The sequence below is a fragment of the Dermochelys coriacea genome, chromosome 12 (assembly GCF_009764565.3).
Source record: "Dermochelys coriacea isolate rDerCor1 chromosome 12, rDerCor1.pri.v4, whole genome shotgun sequence".
Lineage (NCBI taxonomy): Eukaryota > Metazoa > Chordata > Testudines > Dermochelyidae > Dermochelys > Dermochelys coriacea.
Genome location: NC_050079.1, coordinates 31,547,888 through 31,570,576, shown reverse-complemented (window position 1 = coordinate 31,570,576; position 22,689 = coordinate 31,547,888). Strand labels below are relative to the sequence as shown.

At 38.9% G+C, this 22,689-nt stretch overlaps 1 protein-coding gene across 6 annotated transcripts in view; it reads right to left on the bottom strand.

Moving 5' to 3' along the window:
• The window catches only part of WWOX (WW domain containing oxidoreductase), a 690,060-nt gene that overhangs the window by 196,230 nt on the left and 471,141 nt on the right, over positions 1-22,689 (bottom strand). Inside the window, exons 9-10 of one of the 6 annotated variants that reach the window (XM_043495036.1) lie at positions 13,365-13,409; positions 4,923-5,369 (exon numbers count right to left, since the gene is read on the bottom strand). The exons of 4 other annotated variants lie outside the window; for them this stretch is intronic. In XM_043495036.1, the coding sequence (XP_043350971.1) occupies positions 13,380-13,409 (30 nt within the window). In that variant the 3' untranslated portion in view covers positions 4,923-5,369; positions 13,365-13,379. Of the gene's footprint in view, positions 1-3,136; positions 3,179-4,922; positions 5,370-13,364; positions 13,410-22,689 lie in introns of those variants that run through there. One more of the 6 variants, XM_038368516.2, reaches the window with a different exon arrangement.

Sequence of the window (22,689 nt, the reverse complement as noted above, 5' to 3'; positions counted from 1 at the left end):
TTATAAGTAGGGCCAAGTTAATTATTCACAAGTAATGTATTTCACAAATTCTTCTATTTTTCTTCATTAATTGTCAGCAAACTGACTATGGAGTTCCCAGATTAATTTAAGATTCAGAATTATTCATACATTTATTCTGTAAATCTTTGCAAATATTTGCAATTCACACTGTGCTTGCTAGTTACATCAGTCTTATAGTATTGTTTGTCTTTTCAGATTAGATACATTAAAGTCCAGATCCACAAGGGAGTGTAATTACTATTGATTTCAATTAGAGTTAAGCACCTAAATACCTTTAAAAATCTGGATCCATGTGACCAACCAATACACCTGAACTGCACCAAAGTAAAATTTAATATACAGTTTGAAACTGTACCAGAGAATATTCAAGGTTAAATTTTGTTCCTTTGTGAATATTCATACGAGGGAGCTCAAGCCCTCAAATGCTCCAGGGAATAGCAAACACAGTTAATTCAAAGTTCTCTTTTGAACTCACACAAATATTAGCGTAAAATGTTTTTTCAATTGTTGGCACAGTTCTAATTCTATATAACAAAGTCACAGAGGACTAGACTATGCTTTTTATACCTGCCCTGGAACAAGGTGCGGCATGTAGCTATGGGGTATGTCTACACTGCAATTAAAAATCCATGGCTGGCCCATGGCAGCTGACTGGGTATCATGGGGCTCAGGCTAAGAGGCAGTTTAATTGCAGTGTGGAAATTTGGACCCTGTGAGGTGAGAGGGTCCCAGAGGTCAGGCTGAAGCCCAACCTTGAATGTCTACACCACAGTTAAGCAGCTCCTTGGCTTGAGACGTAAGAGCCTGAGTCAGATGGCACTGGCCATTTGCAGGTGTCTAATTGCAGCATAGACATACACATGATGACCCAGGAGAAGCCCTGCAACTAAGGAGCTGCGACTCTCTGTTCTCCACTTGCACTGGGAAGAGAACTAAGTTTCTTCATCCCTTTTAATGGAGCATCTTACTCCCTATTTTGTGCCAAGTCAGCTGATGAATGGGATAGCCCAGATCCAAGACTCCTTCCACTTTCCAGGCCTCCCAACTCACCTGATGACAAGAGAGAATATTCATCAAGAGGTCCCTGTGTTACCCGGTGTTCTTTCAACCAAAAGCTCTTGGTTTCAGGCACTTTACTGGTTTGCCAAAGTTTCCCCATGCACCTGCTCAACCCACCTGAAACTGATTCACAGTATGATCAGGATTAACCAGGGAATAAGAAGGGAGACCTTCCCTGCACAACTGAATAAGGTGTCTGAAAAATCTACCCTCTCTCTCTTTAATCTAAAGGCCTGACAATAGTTTTACTATCAAACACTCTTTACAAATACACTGGGTGTGGGTGTCTACTGCGACTCAAGAGAAAGGACTGCAAGTAGAAGTTCGTTAAACTGATACTCTCTCCCCTTTTTGAACTTCATCAGGCCAACTCCTACAGAGTAATATCTTCGAGTTTAGTTTTATTTTAAAGCAGTCTTAATGACCAAGGTTACAGCTTTAATGGGCCCATTTATGAGAACTGAAACTGATTAAAAATAACATTAACTTTGATAAGGGGGAATGGGGTGTTACTGTTACAGAGGTCCATAAGGAAAATCAGTTCTATCAGACTGCTTAAACAAAGCTTCCTCCACCCAACCTCTCCAAAGAGACACTGCAAACCGCATATTTTAACTTTTGCCCTGTTCTATTTTTTCTTGTAATCCCCTGTAAAATTGACACTAACATTTCTTCTCCTCCTGCTTTTTCTTGGCAATGAATGTTGCTCTCACCAGAACCACCACTCTCCTCTCCTCATTTTACTGATGCACAAACCATCACTGATTTCCAGTGCCTGTTCTTTCTTATTGTCCTGGGCATCAGTGAAAATGTCACCAGGGCTGTTTGCACAGCTGTGAAAATAGGGTTTGTTACAGGGTACTGTTACAGTGTTGTCAGCTGAAAAGTGTTGCAGACCCCATATGAAAAATTATAGGGATTTGCATTGTCCTGTGGGAACCACCGAACAGCCTAACCTCTATCTTGAACTCCTTCTGCCTGAGGACTAATTTCCCAAGACTGCATTAGGTACTTGAATAGCTTTGGGCAATGTCATCCAGGCCAGCTGAGTTGTGCTCAACACAAGATCATCTTTATGTTCCCTAACTTGGTAACCAGTTCCCAGTGTTTCAGAGTAGCAGCCGTGTTAGTCTGTATTCGCAAAAAGAAAAGGAGTACTTGTGGCACCTTAGAGACTAACAAATTTATTTGAGCATAAGCTTTCATGAGACACAGCTCACTTCATCGGATGCAAAGTGTAAATCAGAGCAGGCTTTTTCTCAGGCTTTTCCAATATAAATCCAGTTTCTCACAACCCCAAGGTGTCACTCCAACCACCAGGGAACACAAAGGCACAGGGATGATCTGGACACACCCTCTGTCACTCAGACATGCCTGCTTCACTATGGTAGCTCTGTGACACCTAAGGATTCCCTTAAGGAGAGGGTCAAATCCATTGACTGTATGGCTGCTTTGTACGGGTAGTGATGCAAAGCCGAGTGGGGCCCCTCTGTTTTGTTTTTTTTTCATTATTTGAGGAAATGGAGGACTGTGTGGACAGCTGAGGACTATGTGCAGGGCACTTCCTGAATTCCTCACACGATTACTGTGACAACATTGTAACTCATGGTCACTATGACATCTCCCCAGCAGAGCAAAACTGTTATGCATAGCTGTGGTCTAGTACTTAGAACTTGCCCCTAGGATCTCCCAAATTCTAATTGGAGCTCTGCTACTGACTGACTGTGTGACCATGGGTTAATAACTTAGAGTACGTGTAGGGCTCAGCCTTTGGTAAACCACAAACATCTGTGTCCTGGAATGTCAGTTTCAAAATGCTAAACTAGACACTCAGCAAATTAGCAATCAAATTCCTTAAGTTACAAAAGGAACAAAAACACCAGTCTACACATACCCTCTACCCCTCTGTACCTGGGTTTCATCATCTATGAAAATAGGGATAATACGGCCAATCCTCCAGGGGAGTCGTGAAGGTTAATTCATTAATTTCTGCATGCATTTTAATAAATGTGTGCTGAAAGTGCCAATCACATTACTATCAGTAAAACGCTCTCTTTATATCCTCAGAACTTCACAAATGGTCATTTCCTAAATTGACCTGCAATTGAGATTTAATAAAAAGAAAAAGAAAGACAAAAAGAATGGAAGTAAAGAAGATGATTAACAGACTTTGCTTGCTATTTTTATCAGGCAAGTTCATATCTCTTGTAAGAAATTCTTGATCTGTGACAAATGTATCAGTCCTGAAATGTGGTTTTCAAAACCGGATATTACACATTAATAGAGATCTAATGTGTATGATCATTATGGAAACAATTCAGCCACATTGATTTTTTTTCATGAACAGCAATAATATTGATGTGTAAAACATAAGTTCTCACACATCCACACACACGCATATGTGTTCTCGTAAATCGACACTAGCACAGTGTTACGGGAAGAATAGGGTTGCGGCCGCAGGGCTGATATGCGTAGGATTTTGCAGTGTGTTTTCCTTTCGGTCACATACCCACATTTAAGAACTATGTGTTTTGGTATATTTTGTAGAACTGGCTGTGAGAAGATAAAACGGAAACAACCCATTAATCAGATAAATTCTCAATGAAAATTCTGAGAATTAAATTACAAATCCTGGACGAATTTAGTCATCAATTTCTCAAAACATCTGTGGCATGGAAAACTGGAGATCTTCTTGAGGTCTAAAAGGTCAACTTCATAAGTTTCTAAAAAGCACAAACAACGCTTGTCATGCACAGTTTCTGTCACATCTCTTTATTTCTTTAATCTCTTTTCTGATTTCATTTCATCCTACTTTAATATGGTCCTCTCCTCCCTCCCTCAGCATCACTCAGGCTGAAGAAACACATGAGTAGGTTGTGCAACCATGACACCTAAGCTGGTCCGTGGACACGTTAACCAATTTGTTGCATACAAAAATAGAAGAGCATTCAGGTTGTGCTGAAGATTAACAAATCAAACTGTGGCAATAATACTGAAATAGGTACAGTAGACAGCTATATTCAAGATACATGTATTTCTTGTTAGTAAGAATACTGAAGCTAAACAAGAATAATAATTTAAAAAAGAAGTCCTAGGACTTTATTTTCCATGTGATCTAACATAAACTAAAATGAATATCTGTTTTGGTTCAGTAGTTACATTTGTATAAGGGTCATCTTTTGCTCAGCAGGAGCAGACAGGGATGAGTTTGGATTTATGGGGACTTTCATTTTTGCTTCATTAACATTTCTATTTTCTTGTTTAAATATGTTTTTATTTAATGTTTTGAAAAATGGATTCTCAATTTAATCTCAGTTCAGCCTCCTAAATTCGACATGTTTTGGGTGTTGTGGGAAGACGAAAGCACAAATGAAAAGAACAAAAAGTGGGAGAGAGGAACCTATCCATTGTTACATTTTCAGATTTGGACTCAAAGAAAATCGTTGCGACTTGAAATATTTTCCATGCTGCTTGAAAAATCCATAAAATGAGCAATTGCTCATCAGAGTATGAGTTATGTATGCAAAATTTCCTGCACTCAAAACTGGGCCAATGGATGACTGAAGACTTATAACATTTGTTAAACTTCCTACTCTGCACATGCCAAAGGAATGAAGGGTAAAATGACAGAATGAAGAGAGGGTTCCAAGTCACTAAACTGTAGAGGCGGTGTAATCTTTTTTGAAGGGGATATTGTGGCTGCACTGCAGTGCTGGAAAGTTGTTAGTGATGCTGCAACCAACCTCGGTATGTTGGACTTTCAGGAGAAAGAAAATGGTCAATGAGAAGTGCATAAAAATGAGATAGAATAAGAATAAAGACCTCTAACAACACAGCACAATCTTTTCCACCGCTTATTTTTCAATTATCTGAGGTTAAGCATAAGCCACTGCATTTTTGTTACATTTGTTTTATTGACGGGTATGTGTTTTAATAACATGCAATCAAATAAGGAAGGAATAAATGGAGGCTACTTTATGAATAAGACATATAAGCTTTAGCTGACACACTAAACATACAGACAGTGTCTTCCTGTACACATGGGAGTGCTTACTTAAACTGAAACTTCAATATACCTCTGACAAATCAAACTGAGTCAGCACTCTTAGCCCAAAATAGCAGCTGAGACTCCTGTAAGTTAACATGCAAGTTCAAACACTATAAACATTATGGGTAACTGAGATCCTTATTGTCTTGAAGCATTCAAAACAGCAGATTTCCAGGAACTGTCTGTTTTTAAAAGAAGAGTTTAGAAGTTTTCTTTCAGCCCTTAGATTGTTGTGAGCTACCTGTAATTACAGACACATCATTTCAAGATGTTGTCATTCAAAGGCCCAAGGCAAAAACAGTGCACACTGGATCATTTTGCAAGGTCCTTCAGGTACCTCTGACAACAACTACAATAGTACACTTGGAAATTATATGAAGCTTTATATTTTCAGGACACCATACAAACTTTAATTAATTGTTATATGCAGTGTTGTAGCTATGTTGGTCCCAGAATATTAGAGACACAAGGTGGATGAGGTAACATATTTTATTGGACCTACTGCTGTTGGTGAAAGAGACAGGCTTTCGAGCTTACACAGAGTCTTCTTCAGGTCTGGGACATGTACTCCAAGGTGGAATGGATTGCTTAGCATAAGTAACTATTTATGCTGTTCCATCTTGTATTTAGCTGTGACACTCGGAGTACATTTCCCAGACCTGAAGGAGAGCTGTATGTAAGCTTAAAAGCTTGTCTCTCTCACCAAGAGAAATTGGTCCAATAAAAAAATATTACCTCATCCATCTTCTCTTTCTAAACTTTAAGTAATTCTCACATCATTACTATGAAACATTACCACCCCCTTTTTACAAATGGGCAAAATGGGGCACATGGAATTAAACTGATTTCCCTTTGGCCATGTGGCAAGTCTGGGGCAGAATTTCAATTCCCTTTCTATAGTTCCTGACGCATGGCCCCACACTTAGTTCCCTAAAACAAAATCTCTCTAGTATTCTATATTTATCCTCAGTTTAGTGGTCTTACCTGGTAGAAGACAAAGATAGGGCTGACCTGTCCCTGCACTCCTAAATTCTGTGATTTACATTAAAAAGCTACATTTTGGAGAACACACAGGACTGGTAATATTGTTTCCTGGACTTTTATCCCAGCCACAGCTTTTTGGTCACTATTCCCTGCAGCCTCAGCCAAAAATGAGGCTGATGCAACTTCCACTGGAAGTTGAATAAGACACAGTCAAGATAAGGGAACTACAAAGATGGCACAAAGCCACCGTTTTGCTCTCTCCCCCAGGTTCTATGCCACATAAAGTTCAGCTGGACTTGAGGCTTAAGGCCATAATCTTTAAAAGGCCACAGAGGGCTAGAGTTTTCATTTTAAATACTGAGTTTGCCTTTTATTTATGTAACTCTACTTATTCTAGGATGTGTGCTTCTGCTAATAGGCTCCAGGCAGGGCCAGCGTAAGACTTGCTTGGGCCCAGGGCAGACACTAAGGAGTGGGCCCCCACCCTGCCTCCCTTGCCGGCTTACACATTGGATTTTCACAATGTTTCTCAATCCCAAGCCCTACCATTAGGGGTTGAAGACGAAGCCCCACCATGTGGGATGAAGCTGAAGCCTGAGCCCCACTGCACAGCTCTGAAGCCTGAGCCCCGCCAGAGGGGGCTCCCTGTGGCATGGGGCCCCAGGAAATTGCCTTGCTTGCTACCCTGTAACACTGGGCCTGGCTCCAGAGAAGAGCCTGGAAATATCCTTTTTTCCGTAATGAGTAATCTTTTATCTCTCTCTTGTATTTTCCTAGTAACCCGAGTTTAAACATCCCAAAACTCCTTTGCCCTCTTTTTAAAATTATCCCTCTGCTCCATTCCATAGCATCATCCTCTCTATTTCCATACGGTACACGTCCAAAACATTTCAACATTTCATTCACAGCGAATTTTCACAGCTATTACAAACACCAGAAAAATGAAGTCTATAAGGGGAACTTGTTGAAGTTGGTTGATTGAAAAGGTGCAAGAGGATCTCATTACAGAGGGGGAATATAACAACATTAAAAACTGTTTATAAAATGAATGATTATTTTTTTAAAATCACCCAAGTATGATTTATAGTATTAATCTTGAGCTCTTCTGCATTGTTAAATACTGTATTAAAATAATAAATTAGAATATTTTGGACATGGATTCAGAAATTAAACCAATTTGGGAAAGGGAATGATCCAAAGAAGTCTTCATCTTCATCCTAAATTAGCTCCACTATATCTACAATTAACATATATTTGCCAGATTGCAATAGCAAGCAAGCAATAAGGTAACTGTAGGATAAAATACCATCTGAATGTTTCAGCCTGAACTCTGAAAAATTCCTTGCATCTGTGGATTTAGATCAATGCCTTGATATTACTTTGACTATTACAAATTGTAATTCTTAGTGGTTTTATGATGTTTTAAAATACAGAAATGCAGGCTCCTCACAAAGCCTTTATTCAAAGCAGCCTTATATTTATTGTAATGTCTGATACCTTTAAAATCTGAAAATACAGAAGAGGTACCAATTAAAGGAGGAGAGTAATTCTTCCCAGCAAACAAAACAACAGAATTCTGAGGCATGGAGATCTGCATGGAAAGTTGCTGAAATTTTGAGAGGCAGGGCAAGAGAGATGTATGGATTGTGCTATGGCTTTTAGAGGTACCATGAATGATGTTTGAAATATTTAGGAGGGAAAGTGCTCTCTATCATAAAAAAGCCATAGCACCATATAGAGACCAGACATTTATCCTGGACACACAATCTCACAAGATTCACCCTGGGACCAAGCAAGTACTAGAGGCAAAGTACCTCCTTCATATTCAATGGGACAAAAAAGGTGCTTATCAAGAGAAAATCATGAAATTTTAAGGCAAAACCCACAAGCACTAGTCTGTGCAATTGAGGCTTGATTCAACTCCCACTGAAGTCAATGGCGAGATTACGATTGGCTTTAATGAAAGTTGGAACAAACCCATCTGCTGTCATCACTGATGTTTCTAATATTGCAACTGCTTAATTTCCTTTTTCCCCCTTTGAGAGAAGTGAAATTAAGGTGCAAGATGGTATCTGTGACAGCAGCAACAAAACCCTAGACTACAGGCTATAAAAATAAAAATATGCAGAAAGGCTGAGGTTCATAAATAATTACATCACTCACACTCATGATTGGGTATTCATGGCTATTCATGGTGTGAAAACTGGGGCCCATAACACATCAGCAAGTTTCTAAACATTGCTGAACACTATATTTTTAAATCCTCAACTCTATTTTTTTAATCCTCTGATCTAAAAGTCATAAAAACACACCAAGAACTATTCAGCTAAGCAATATTTCCCTATCATTAACCTCTACTTCCTCTCACATATGAAATTTACATTTCACAGTGTCAATGTCCTTAGAAGAAGAGAAAACCTTGCATTCAGAATCATTAGTCTTTTTCATGCTCTGGAGGTCCTTCTCAACCAATTCAGTAAAGAAGGATGTAACACAAAAGAGACAGGATTGCTGCTAATGACAGGCAACAGTTCAATATTTTATACCATCTTAAAAAGTTTCAGTAACTGAAGGTGTTCTCACATTAATTCTTTGCATCAATTATTGACAGAGAATTTAATTTAAAGGCAACTAGTCAGTAACCTGGGGGTGCTGTTTTAAATAATTTATAATTGCTGCATAGGTGTAATCATATTGCTATTGATTAAGATCCACTCACTTCTACCAGTCCAGCATGCCTTATGCTAATTATTTTTAGTGAATCACCTTTTTAACTCTGTAGTCCCTGGTAATAGGAACTCATTATAAAAATAATTTAATAAAGTACAATATTTTAAAGTTTATTTGATTAGTCCTTGCAGGGCTGTTGAGAAAGTGTATTTAAATGAACATAAAACTAGAAACAGAAGAAAGGATATCCTGAGATCAAAAAGACAGTCTACTAATTTTGAGGTGAGAGCTAGAAAGCTCAAAGCAGCACGAATTATGATTACATACATGAATGACGATTAAGATAAATCCATCATATTTCCCCCCTCTCCTGCAATTGCTACATATGTGAAACTCCCATTTAAATCTGTGGGACTCCTCAGTGAGTATGCATCACAGGATTGGATCATTTCAGTGATATGGGTAGAATACAATACTTTTTTTCAGTACAAGAATATATTTAAAGGCCAAAACCTGTGTGTGAAATCTTGCCCTGAAGTCAATGGGAGTTTTGTCATTGACTTCAACAGAGCCAGAATAGCATCTTCTGATTTTACTAATTTCAGATGACTTTACATGGATAATAATTATTACTGTTGTTTTTAAAATACTGTAAAAACTATTTGGGGACATCCTAGGCCCAAGCTCTGCATGGTTGGACTCTTGCATCTATGCAGATTCCATCTGAGACAATGGAGCATGGACATGCATAGGGATTTGTCTACAAGTAGCAGATTTCAAGATTGGGGCCTTAAAGTTTAAGATCTTCTGATTTTCTGATGAAGCAATCAAAACCTTCAGTCTTTGAGGTCCATTTCATGTACTATTTTAAGGCTGGACATACTTAATCATTCTATTGTACTCTAGATTTCCCTAGGAAGCCCATGGTAAGCAGCTCAGCAACTATCATATACAACAGATAAAGCAGCAGCTGCAGAAGAAGAAAATACAAATTCCACCAGTGCATCACTGGGGTAAGTGTGAGGAGTAGCACTACAATTTTGAAAATGTTCTTGGAGGCCTAATCCTAATCCCATGGAAGTCAATGGGTGTAAATCAGGTCATTTATTACTTTCTATTGTAGAGCCCAGGGGGAGGAGTGTTGACATACTGAGAAAAACCTGATGAAGAAGGGCAGAACCTGGAACAGTGGGAGGGGCCCTACAGGACTGGCTGAGATGGGAGATAGCTGGAGGTTTTAGGACTAGAGGCTCAGGCCTTCTCCTGATGAAATCAATTACAATCTCTCTGCTGATTTTAAAGAGATCTGGATTGGGCCATAGGGGGTATGGAGGGACAAAAGAGAATATAATCTACCTACGAAAACAGGAGGTGACCAATAATATATAATATCATCTAATAAATCTACAGAGTACAACAACCAATCTCTATGCCAAAAATATGCAATATATTATAAATTAAATTGACTCAAGATAATTTTTGTGGCTTGCAATCAAGTGGATATCACTTCTAAAAATATCAATACAAGTAGTAACTTTCTCCACAGAGTTGAAGTCGAGCAAAATTTCAAAATACATGCATCCGATGAGGTGAGCTGTAGCTCACGAAAGCTTGTGCTCTAATAAATTTGTTAGTCTCTAAGGTGCCACAAGTACTCCTATACTTTTTTAAGTAACTCAATGAATGTGGAACAGCATGAACAGTAAACTCCAATTTACTACAGTTAAAGAATTTGAGAAAGAATAAATTGATCTGACATTTGTATTCTGTTAAAATATTGAAACAAGTTGATTGGATGCTTAGGAGACTGGTATGGTATTTGGTTCACCTCTAGGACCTCAAATATGGAATAAAGTTGGTAGTATAACAAACCTATTCCATGAGGGCCTATGTGAAATGTCGGGGTGGTCTGGGTGCATTCTCAGTGGAAAGGATGTCCCCATTGCACAACCCTTCTGGCACAGAGAGTTTTGAGAAAAAGGCCAAGGACAGGACCAGTCCAGAGACTAAAAAATCCTCTTACTCCTTGTGGTGGTCGCTATGGATCAAGGCTCAACAATAAGGAATACTGTACTATGAACTCCTGCTGCCCAAACTACACCTCTGCTTTAACTAAACAAAGACCCTCGGTCTCTGGGGCTGTTAATCTAGTGCCATCCAGAGGTGCTACTCTATTTTATTTTATTTTTTAAAAAAGGAAAAAAAAAAAGAAAAACAATAATTAGGAAAGCCTGCTGTGACTTTTCATATCAGGTCTAATTTCAAAAAGGATCAACATTATTGATAATCTATCTTGAATTCTGACTTTGTTAACAAAAAATGTAACAGCTTTAAAGGTTGTGTTGAACACAGTCATGCTGGTTATTGTGAGTCTATATTTCAAACAGTTAAGGAAAAAACAGTATTAAATTTACTGAATACCTCAGCTAGGGTTAAGCATTTTATGCAGGCATCAGCATCTTTAAGTTCACCTTTTAAAAGGAGCAGATTTTTTGTTGTAAATGGCACTGACACTACAACAAGAAAGTTCATTTCACAAAGATGATTCATTAAGAAATAAAATATTCATGGCTGACAGCTTGAAGGATCGCCATACAGTTTTATTCTAATGCACCTGTCCTCTTTGTCAAGTCCAATATGGGATGTCATGTCGCCAAAGTTTTATTTAGAAATTGTTTGTCAGACTGAGCTTTCTAATGTGAATGAAAAATTCATCCCCTCATTAAGAAGATTTTACATGAAATGTCTAGAATTTTCAATGAACACCAGGACATGAACCAATTACTGTTAAACATTTAAAGAGACAGTGTCCTAGCTCACTCAGCAAAATCCGTCACGCACATATATGGAGAGAACTCAGTAACTATCAGGAAAACCAAATGACATTTCCTTTTTTATTGTAGTCTTTTACTTCATTCTTTTTCATGAATTTTGGCAAACCTTTATGTTTAGAAAGTCTTGGTCAAATTAAAAGCATTTGTTGTGATAATTTGCATACAGTTGAAACATGAAAAGTGGCTTATGTCTTATGTTCATAGTCCAACACTCAGATTAATTAAAACCACCATACATAACGCACACAGGCAACGATGATGATGAAGGAAGCGTGTACCATTTTGGGTTTTTTTGCAGGAGACCTCTTGAATCACTTATTTGCCTTTTCCCAGGGGTCAAACCATCCCAAATCCTAAAAGATACACTGTGTCCATCTTTGATCTAAGAGAGGCATCCCGGCATCCTGGGGTTGGGGAAGTGACAAGAAGGAGGGGCAAGCCATTATTCTTGCACCTCACAGGATTCCCCAAGTAAGATAAAGCTTATTACATTCATTTATTTGGAGACCTCCCCACACCATTGAATTTACCCTAGTTTCCTATAGGTTTCAGAGTAGCAGCAGCGTTAGTCTGTATCCGCAAAAAGAAAAGGAGTACTTGTGGCACCTTAGAGACTAACAAATTTATTTGAGCATAAGCTTTCATGAGCTACAGCTCACTTCATCGGATGAGTTCAGTGGAAAATACAGTGGGGAGATTTTATATACACAGAGAACATGAAACAATGGGTGTTACCATACACATTGTAACAAGAGTGATCAGGTAAGGTGAGTTATTACCAGCAGGAGAGCTTGGGTGGGGAGGGACACCTTTTGTAGTGATAATCAGGGTGGGCCATTTCCAGCAGTTGACAAGAACGTGTGAGGAACAGTGGAGGGGGGAGGGGGGGAATAAAAATGGGGAAATAGTTTTACTTTTCTAGTTTCCTATAGGAATTTCAGGAGGTGTGGCCATCAAGAAGTGATGGGCTGCAAAAGAGCTGTGTTACCATGAGAGAAACAGAAAAAAAATGAAGTAGTCTTGAGCTTCTGCAGAAGGTAAACCATGTGGATGGGGATGATCCCTTTTTCTCTCAACAAAGCAAGTCAGATGAAACCCCATCAGTAGGAAGTTGCAGAGTTACCTCTCCTCTCCAAGTGCCGGGGATGACCATTCCCTTTGTTTTTTTTTTTTAAATTATTTGTTTTGTTTATTTTACTCTGCAACCGATAACTTGGAAGATACACAACTAAATAGGAAACTTTGTTTTGTATCAGTATTGAGTATATATTTTGATAGCTCTCTAATTTCTTGCTAGTTCAAAGAAGGAAACCATTCTTTCCAATAAATTATACTAAGCAATGAGAAAACACATACATTTGTCTCATGCAGAGTAACCTGCAATACACTCTATGGAGATTGCACAGTGTTCATATTGGGCTTTACAAAACATTAGTGCATTGCAGTCCTGAGGGATAAAAAAACACTCCTAAATATATTCTAAGTATTTTGAGGGCTTCTGAATTGGAACCTGTATGAGTAAGCAAATGACTTATTTTTCCTTTTTTCCTCCCAGGGTTTTTGCTAGATATACTGTATTTTAGAAAACACATCCAATATATTTTGAACAATTTTGCCCATAATTAGTTTCACTGGGAAAACTGTGAAGAACTACTTTCCTGCTTTTAAATTCATAATTTTGGTTCAAAAGTACAGAAGATGTTTAGACAGAGTGAAAAGTATTTTCTAACAAATCAATATTAATTTACCTGACTGTTATGGTCTCAAGAGCCAAAGTGGGTTCTTGTACTGAGCTGGAAAGGAAAGATTTTATCTTGATCAAATGTTATTCAAATATTTATAAGACTAGATAATTTAGAAAAGAAAATACAGATGGCAGGGAACAATCCTGAAGGATAATTTTCCCGCCATCTCTGAGTTACAAATGGCAAGAAGTAAAAAAAGACAAATAGTGTGATCAGTAATTTTCTCTGTCATATAGTTTTCTACCAAATCTACTGCTCAGTTTATTTCTTGTGCTATGGCAAATGATGCAACATTTCAGCTATGATTCCAGAATCACATGCATACAGTATCAGAGTGCTTACAATCCTCTGGGGGAAAATAAAAAATCCAAAGCAGACATTAAAAAAATAAAAATAGAATTATTTATATTCAGCAATGCACACCAAAAAGGCCAGTCTCTTCTTTTGTGACATCTAGGTCTACACAAGTCAAACATTAACAGCTTTCTGCTATGTGATAACACTCTTATGCTCAAATAAATTTGTTAGTCTCTAAGGTCCACAAGTACTCCTTTTTTTTTCAGATAAACCAATTGTTCTTAGTCACACTACATTCTTAACAAACTCACTGTCTGTATTCTACTTCAGGTAGGTGAATAATTAAAATCAAAAGCTAGAGGAGATCGTTAATAGTTTCACCATCTGCAAATGTCAGGCAGTTGTACATCAGAATTGTTAGGTAATAATGCTAGGTTATTATTACAAATAAGAAAAAGAAGTACTACTAATAATTACAAAGTGGTCTAAAAGCCCCTCTCAAGCAATTTATATGCAAGACAAACCTTATTGGCAGTGATTATTGTACTGTGTAAAATGTGGTGATACTTTTAACTTGCAGACTGGATAGAAGAAAGTCTTTCATCCACTATCCTCAATGATGTTGCTATGTGAAACAGTAAATTTACAGACATGGGTTCAAAGATAGTTCATATCAGAAATGAAATGAGTTTGTTACTTTAAACCAGTCACATTGGATCTCAATTCTATATGAGATGCTTAGAACTAAGTGAAGATGCCCTGTATTTTGCAGGTTTGGCCCCTCTATTTGTATCACAAGAATACTCCTTAATTCATCCACACTACAGGGATATCAAACTTGGCCCTTCTCCTTCAAGCTTTTATGCATATGTTAACTGTGTGCATGTGGGTAGTAACACAGACATCAGTGGGGGTACTCAGGAGTATTAAGTTGCACACATGCTTATGTGTTGGTAGAATCAAGGATGTTGGTGGTCAGGAATAAGATGCAGTGGCAGAGGAAGGAATACATAACATAACTTTGTGAAAACAGATCAGCTTGTAAATTGACTCCTAATACAACATCTTTTTAAAATGTATTTGTTTCTTAAAAGGAGAGATTTAGAATTACTACAGCTCTTAGAATTAGCAAACATGGAAAATCAATTAAATTAACGTGAAGTTTAAACATCACGCATTGCAAACTCATATTTTCATATTTTATGCCTCAATTTTAAATACAGTTAGGAGATCTCCTGTAGGAATTCAAAAAGTGTTATCTTATTTTGTTCCCAAAACCAGAAAAAGAGCTCCACTGGGCTTGACAAGCTGTTAAAATTAAAATATCTGTTTAAGCACAGCATAATATGTTAGATGTTTAAGACATTTTCCCTCAGAATTTTGGTTTATCTTCTTTTAGTTAGTTTTCAGAGATAAAATCCAGTTATAAATAACCTGGGGTTACTCTCAGGATGCTGCTTGTGGCATGGCAAATCTTTAACAGCCAGAAAATCTGCCTCTTAGACATCTCTAGAGGGAATAAAAGTACTTTGAAAATTATCCAAAGCAAAATAAGCAAAAAGCATTACAATAATAATAAAATAATTAGTAATTATGCAGGAAGTTATATTATATTTATAAGATAATGAACTATTGCCCTTGGGCATCTTTTTTTTTAATACAAACATACAAAAATACTCATTGACTATAATCAATGTGAACCTATGAGTTTAGCTGAATTGGTTATATCAGACTTGCAATAGTCATAGATGAAAGGAAGCTGGAGAAAATTACAGATATATGAAAGAGAAATTAAGAGAGATATACAAAATCCAACAATTAAATACTTCAAAATACACAGTTAAAGATCTGAAACACAACTGCACAAAAGTTTTGTTTGCCATTACTACAAAGAAAGAGTCAAGAAAACAGTTGTAATATGAGAGGATGTAAACTAGCTGAAATATGAAATTTATATTTCCTCTGAACTAGGGACTAAAAGAACAATATGTTGGCTGCTGTCCATTGACTGTACATATAACTATCATGGATCCCATCACAGATCTGTAGGCCAAAGATAATAATTTGGGAGAATATATGTTCAAACTATTTTCCAAAAAAGTTTGTTGAATACGAGATTTTTTTAAAGGAATACAACTATTGTAGAAACTTTCAAGTCAATCAATCACCCTATTACTATTAGCAAGGAAAACAGCAGAATGCCACTCTGGGTAGGTAAGATAGAAAGGAACACATAGTTGTAATCTAACAGGAAATAACTGGTAGAGATTTAAAAAGGAAAAAATTGCCTAACTATTCTCCTTGACTTTTGTGAGGTTACTGAGAAGGTTGATGATGGCAGTGCATATGGCATAATTTATTTGGATTTTCAGAATGCTCACAATGAAATTTAATGTCTGAAAGGTAAGAGCTATGAGATTTAAGTCTTTTGTCTGTCCTAAGTATCAAGAGGAAAAAAAAAAAAAGGATGACTAAGAAGGGGGATTAAATTCAAGTGGGGAAAAAATCTTAAATGGTACAGATATCAACTTGAGTTACTATTTTTAGCACAACACAAATGATGGTGCAAGAGAAAGTAAAGAAATACTAATTAAGAAAAGATAGTAGCAAACACTTCCTCACAGAAAAAATAATAAATGATTAGGAAGGCTTGCAAAGTAGGGTCTCTGTCACTGATACCAAAACACAATGAACTGAAGAAAAAGAATGCAAAACACTTTTCACACATGTTAAAATGTCGTGAACACCAATGATCAGATCACAGTCTTACTTTTAATATTCCCTCCCAATATGTGTCACACTTAAGTTGTTTAATTCATATTGACGGGGTGGATTATTTTCTCCTCCAAATTTAATACCATCGGTTGTCTTACAAGAAGAGAAAATGGGTTCAATTCTCACCCCTTTGAAGTCAATGGCCTTATTCTCTTTGAGAACAAGATTGAACATGAAAAATTTTGCTTAGCAGAGTATGAATGTTGAGATGTTTGAAATCCAGATCTGCACCCACATTTTGTAACTTTGAGACAATCCTGGTTTTCTAACTTTGTTAGAATATATAGTATTCCTCACAGATATAAAAGATTTATATTGGACTATTTTTTTTCTATTTTCTCTTCAAAATCTTGGAGTTAGCTGATTGCAGGTCTCTTTTGTATTCCTTGGACTGTGGAAAGACCCAAAGTAGAAGCTCAAAGGTTCTCCCAAATGTCCATTAGATGTTGATCAGATCACAATTTGAATGAGGCATTTCAAATACATTATTCAACGTTATTATGCAACATTACCTGGAACTGGTGCCAGCAAATCCATTGCCAGCAATGTGTGTATTTGTGTGTGTGATGCATTTTTATTATTAATTAATTAATTATTATTATGCTGACCCCTCCAAGACCACAAAGTATATGATTTCTCCCTCTGAAAATGCAGTACGCACCTGATTACTCTATATAAGAAAATATATAATTCCAAATGACCAAAACCAACCAATATTTACTAGAACTTTAAACGATTCAATTAGCAGGAGGTGATGGTTCTCAAAAACAGTGGGACTGTACCACAGAGATATGTTATCTAGACTGTACATCTCTCACCTCTCCTTTATCTACTTCTGAAGGGGTTCCACTCACTGTGGGTGAATGTCCTTGTGGCTGGATCTGGGAAATAGCTCTCATCCCATCTGGCACCCCTTTCCCTCCATGGCTTGTGCTGTTGGTCCTCTCTTTCTCCATGACTCAGGGGGCTCCCTCTTCATGACTCATCTCTCTGGCTAGGTCACTATATAGTCCTCCCCTTCCAAGGTAACAAAGTCCAACCATTGCAGATGGTCTTGCATTCTACATCTCAAGGTCCTGTGCCCCTTTTCCAGTGGCTGGCAAGGGAACCCAGGCCCTCCTTCTACACTGTTGTTTTCTTCCCTGTAACCCATCTCTGGGTTGACCCTTATTTCAGGGCTAGGTTCTCAAGGCTCATTCTTTTACCTGGGTTTCCTCTCTCTTCCCAGAGTGACTGTAGACTCTTTGCCTGCAGCCCTCTTCTCTGTACCAATTCCTGTCTTTTTTACTAACTAGCCTGCTCCTGCTCAGCTGGGTTTCATGATCAGTTAAGCCTGGCTCTTCCTCTAGGGGCAGCCAGGCACCATATAGTTGCAGAACATTCTTTTGTTATGATTTCAGTTTTGTTAATCACACTGCCTTTGATGGGGTCTGAGTCCTTCATCCTAAATAGTTTGCATCCAAAGGGTACATTCTATTGCTATCCTTCCATCCTTTCAACTTCTAGAAAGAATGAAAATGGCATTTTTGATATGTATAATTAAAAGGGGAACAGAGCTCTGGGATTGAGAGCTGGTTGGGAGAGCAGGGAGTTCTTATTAGTACTGAAAAAAGTTGAAAGCTGAGACTTTTCCCTGTAGAATCTCCTCCCCTCATTCTCTACCAGGTCCTGAGAAACAGGAGCTGGATTTTAAAAATGCTACCAGGGATTCCATCCAACTGCTGTTCCATGGGGCCCAAGTGTGCAGCTGTCAGCAGAGGCTTTCCCTGGAACATACCAAACCTACAGGTAAATAGCCATATAATTTCACTATTGTCAATGTGCCCTCCCTCTCCTGTATTACCCCCATCCCCCACTCCAAAGCCATTCTTTGTTATAGTTTCTGATTTGTCATGTCTCAAATGATGGCTTCAGGTTTTTGGGGTAGGGAACAGGCCCTGTATGAGTTTTAGGAATAAAAGTAATTTTATTACTTCAAGTATAAATGGATAAATAGTAACACTTCAATACAGCACCCCTCCTGAGGAAGAAATGAGTGCAAAATTGCAGCAAAAAGACAAGTTAAACAGGACAATCACTTCCAAAATCACATGCTTACCACAGACTGTTATTTCTGCACCAAGAACTTACAACTTCCACATGAGTCATCAGACGCTACCAATGCCAATTTGATTAATACACATGAGACAGAAGAGCAACTAATATGGCAAGATTTACAGCATAGCAGCCCCAAGAATCCTCTTTCTTGTCTTAAAACATTTGTTTCTGCAAGTAGGTCTGATACTTCTGCCATTAAAGTCAATGGCAAAGAGTCTGACAGTAGATGGGAAATACTTCAGGCTGTGATTAGAAGCAAAGGCCTACACCTCTACAAGTTGTGTTCTGTTAAAGGAAACACCCCTCCACCTTTCAGTGTAACAGGGTAGTACAGAAACCCTGCCCCTGGCATGTGATTCTGTGAGGCCGTCGAGAGTTAGGGGTTCTCCTGCCCTGTCCATATAAATTGCTGGTGGCTAGAATGGCCAACAACCTTTTCCACACTCTTAATTAGCACAGGAAAGAAAAGGGCATCGATTTTTAAAGTTCACTTTCTTAATCTGGAATTGCAATTAGCTGAAAGACTCAGAGGGTGACTAAAAATATTGGGTCTCCCTGGTGGAAAACCATTGACTTCAGTGAAGTTACACCTGTTCTGAACATATCCCATTGTCACTTTCCTTTGTACACAACAACAGCATCTATACCAGTTCTGAAAACCAGACAGAAAGCCAGCAGCTACTTTCAATAGACACACTTAGAATATAAGGTCTTTGGGGCAGCGACCGATTTTTGTTCTGTGCTGGTACAACACCTAGTACAGTGGTCCATGACTTCGGGCTCCTAGATGCTATGGTATAACAAATAATAATAACAACATCTACTTGGGGACTCCAGTTCATAGGATGCCTTCAGTGATGTTGCAGTCCATATGTTTACAGAAATATGCTTATGAGTATGAATATAGTATAACTGGAATATGCTTTATGCAAAAGGTCTCTTGTAAGGTATCATTACAAAGCTTATAATCTACTGAGTGTGTTCATCTTATTTGTATGAATGTATCATTCTTGTAGCTGAAGCTAGAAATATGAAGTATTACTCTGAAGTCCTATTGTAATTATGGAAAGTGTGGGCGATTAATGGTGGTTTAGAATCTTGATGGCTTCCACTGACTAGGACAATTGGTTGTAAATGGGTCTGTTTACTTGCAAGCCTTCCTGTGTTCCTATGAAGAAGGCCGGGAAGAATGAAGGCTAGGGGTCTCACAGGTCATGTGACCATGTCACCTGGTACTGGAATCCATCTTAAACCTGGTGCTTTTCCATTTAGAAGGCGGGGTGGGAACCCAGAGAGACAAAAGATTCCCGGCTTGTGCCAAAACTATAAAAGTGGGTGGAACAGAACAAAAAGGGTGCTGCCAGTCATGAGAAATCCTCTAGTTACCACCTGAGCTGGAACTAACAAGAACTATACAAGGGCAAAGATTGGGCGCAGACTAGGAAGGAGTCTAGTCTGTGAAAGAAGCTTATTGGAACATCTCTGACAGTGAGATATTACCTGTAGCAGTTTCTTGATGTATTGGCTTAAACTTGCGTATTTTTGCTTTATTTTACTTGGTGAAATACTTTTTTCTGTCTATTATTACTTGAAACCACTTATATCCTACTTTTTATACTTAATAACATCACTTTTGTTTATTAATTAACCAACCCAGAGTAAGTGGTTAATAACTGGGGGAGCAAACAGCTGTGCATCTCTCTCTATCAGTGTTATAGACGGTGGACAATTTATGAGTTTACCCTCTATAAGCTTCATACAGAGTAAAATGGATTTATTTGGGATTTGGATCCCATTGGGAACTGAGTATCTGGGTGCTGGAGACAAAAGTACTTGCTGAGCTGTTTTCAGTTAGTCTGCAGTTTTGGGGGCATGGTTCAGACCCTGGATCTGTGTTGCAGCAGGCTAACATATCTGGCTCAACAAGACAGGGTTTTGGAGTCCCAAGCCATCAGAGAAAACGGGCTTCGAGGTAGTTTCAGCACATCAGGTGACAGTCCCAAGGGGGTCTCTGTGATCAAACCACATCACACCCTGCATACAATATACACATGTATACATTTAATAACAATCTTCCTTCTTCCTTGTTTGAAGGCAGTGATCAGATAATTACTTTTTGATTTCTTATAATGGGCTCCACAGTCAATTGTTCCTTTTGTTCAAATTTGATGTAAATGATTTCTATTGATCTCTACTACCCTACATACAAAAACCCATCCCAGAATAAAAGAAGTTTCTTTGGGGATTTTTGGTTTTGTTATAATTTCATTTTCTTTTTCTCTGAAATTAATAACTCCTTCACGTAGACAACTTCACTTTCCCTAAACAATACCTCTTCACTTCACAAGGAATTTCTAGGTTTGAACTGAACTTCAGTAAAGAAATCCTTAACCACCCTCCCATAATACCTCCAATTCCACAATATCCATTACCATTTAGAATCACCTCTTCCTGAACATAACGTCCCGGTTTACTGCCAATGCCCTGGATCAGAACACACAAGCATTTGCCTAGGAAAATAACATTGAACGGCTGACCATGGCAACAATATCACCTCTCTTGCCAGAATACACACACAGAGGATGCATGGGTGGCCCTAAACACTTAAATGCATTTTTTTCTTTCAATCCCCTCTGGTACATTAATTTTTCTTGATAGCTTATAGCTATGGCAAGTGGTCTTGGTTTTACTAACTTGCAGGACAGTAGGGCATCACTGATGTGAAAAAAACAGAACAACAAGCTGTCTAGTCACTGGGGTTCCTGTATTTTATTTTATATTCTACCACATTCTGTTTAGTTAGAAAAGAGGTGGGCAAAGTTTCTGGCCCAAGGACCACATCTGAGTATGGAAATTATATGGTGGGCCACGAATGCTCATGAAATTGGGGTTGGGGTGCGTGAGAGGGTGAGGGCTCTAGCTGTGGGTGCAGGTTCTGGGGTGGGGTCAGAAATGAGGAGTTCAGGGTGTGGGAGGAGGCTCCGGGCTGGGGCGGACTCTGGCTGGAGGTGCAGGCTCTGGGGTGGGGCTGGGGATGGGGAGTTTGGGGTGTAGGAGAGTGCTCTGAGCTGGGGCTGAAGGGTTCAGAGAGTGGGGGGGGGGGATGCAGGCTCTGGGGTGGGGCCAGGCATGTGGAGTTTGGGGCACAGGAAAGTGCTCTGGGCTGGGACCGAGGGCAGGAGGTGGATCAGGGCTGGGGCAGGGGCACCGGGTGGGGGCGCTCGGGGTGCAGGCTCTGGGTGGCTCTTACCTCAAGCAGCTCCTGGAAGCAACGACATGTCCCCTGCTCCAGCTCCTACACGGAGGCACAGCCAGGTGGCTCTGTTGCCCTCTGCCCCATTCTCAAACGCCGCCCCTGCAGCTCCCATTGGCCACGATTCCTAGCCAATGGGAGCTGCAGGGGTGACACTTGGGGCAGGGGCTGCATGTGGAGCAGAGCCTCCTGGCTGCCCCATGCGTAGGAGCCAGAGTGGGGGACATATCGCTGCTTCCCGGAACCGCATGGAGCAGCCCCCAACTCTGCTCCCTGGCCAGAGCTCGAGGGCCGGATTAAAATGGCTAGTGGGCTAGATGTGGCCTGTGGGCCGTAGTTTGCCCACCCCTGAGTTAGAATAACAGTTGGTTGCACTTTTTGTACTTTCTTATATAATTTTTTTCTAACTTTCACTGAAATTTTAGTTGATTCACTATCTAGACCTCGATAAAAGTGTAAAGGATTTGTGAAATGTACAAATTCCCCCCATCTCTTCTTCACAGACTTCTGTGTGAGAATTGTGCAGATAACTACTTCTATAGCAGCAGTTTTCTCTTGTGTAACTGATTTAATACAACATAGAAAAACAACTTAGCCAATCATTTTCATGAAATATTTAATTAGCAGGGGGAAAAAAACCTGAAAGTGGGGATATTCTTGAGCTGACCAACACCTACATCCATTCTAAAGCTCACAGTACTAGAGCATAACATCAGGTAACCCCCAAATTCTGGTATTAATAGGTCATACGGAGTTTAGTTCCTATGAAATCTCATGGGACATCATGTTAATTCAGAGTGAATGCAATACCTGCTTTTCTACATATGTGACCTGAAAATGACCTTGTATTCTTACATAGCCACATAGCTGCATATATAATGACAAGAAATCTGGAATACACACACA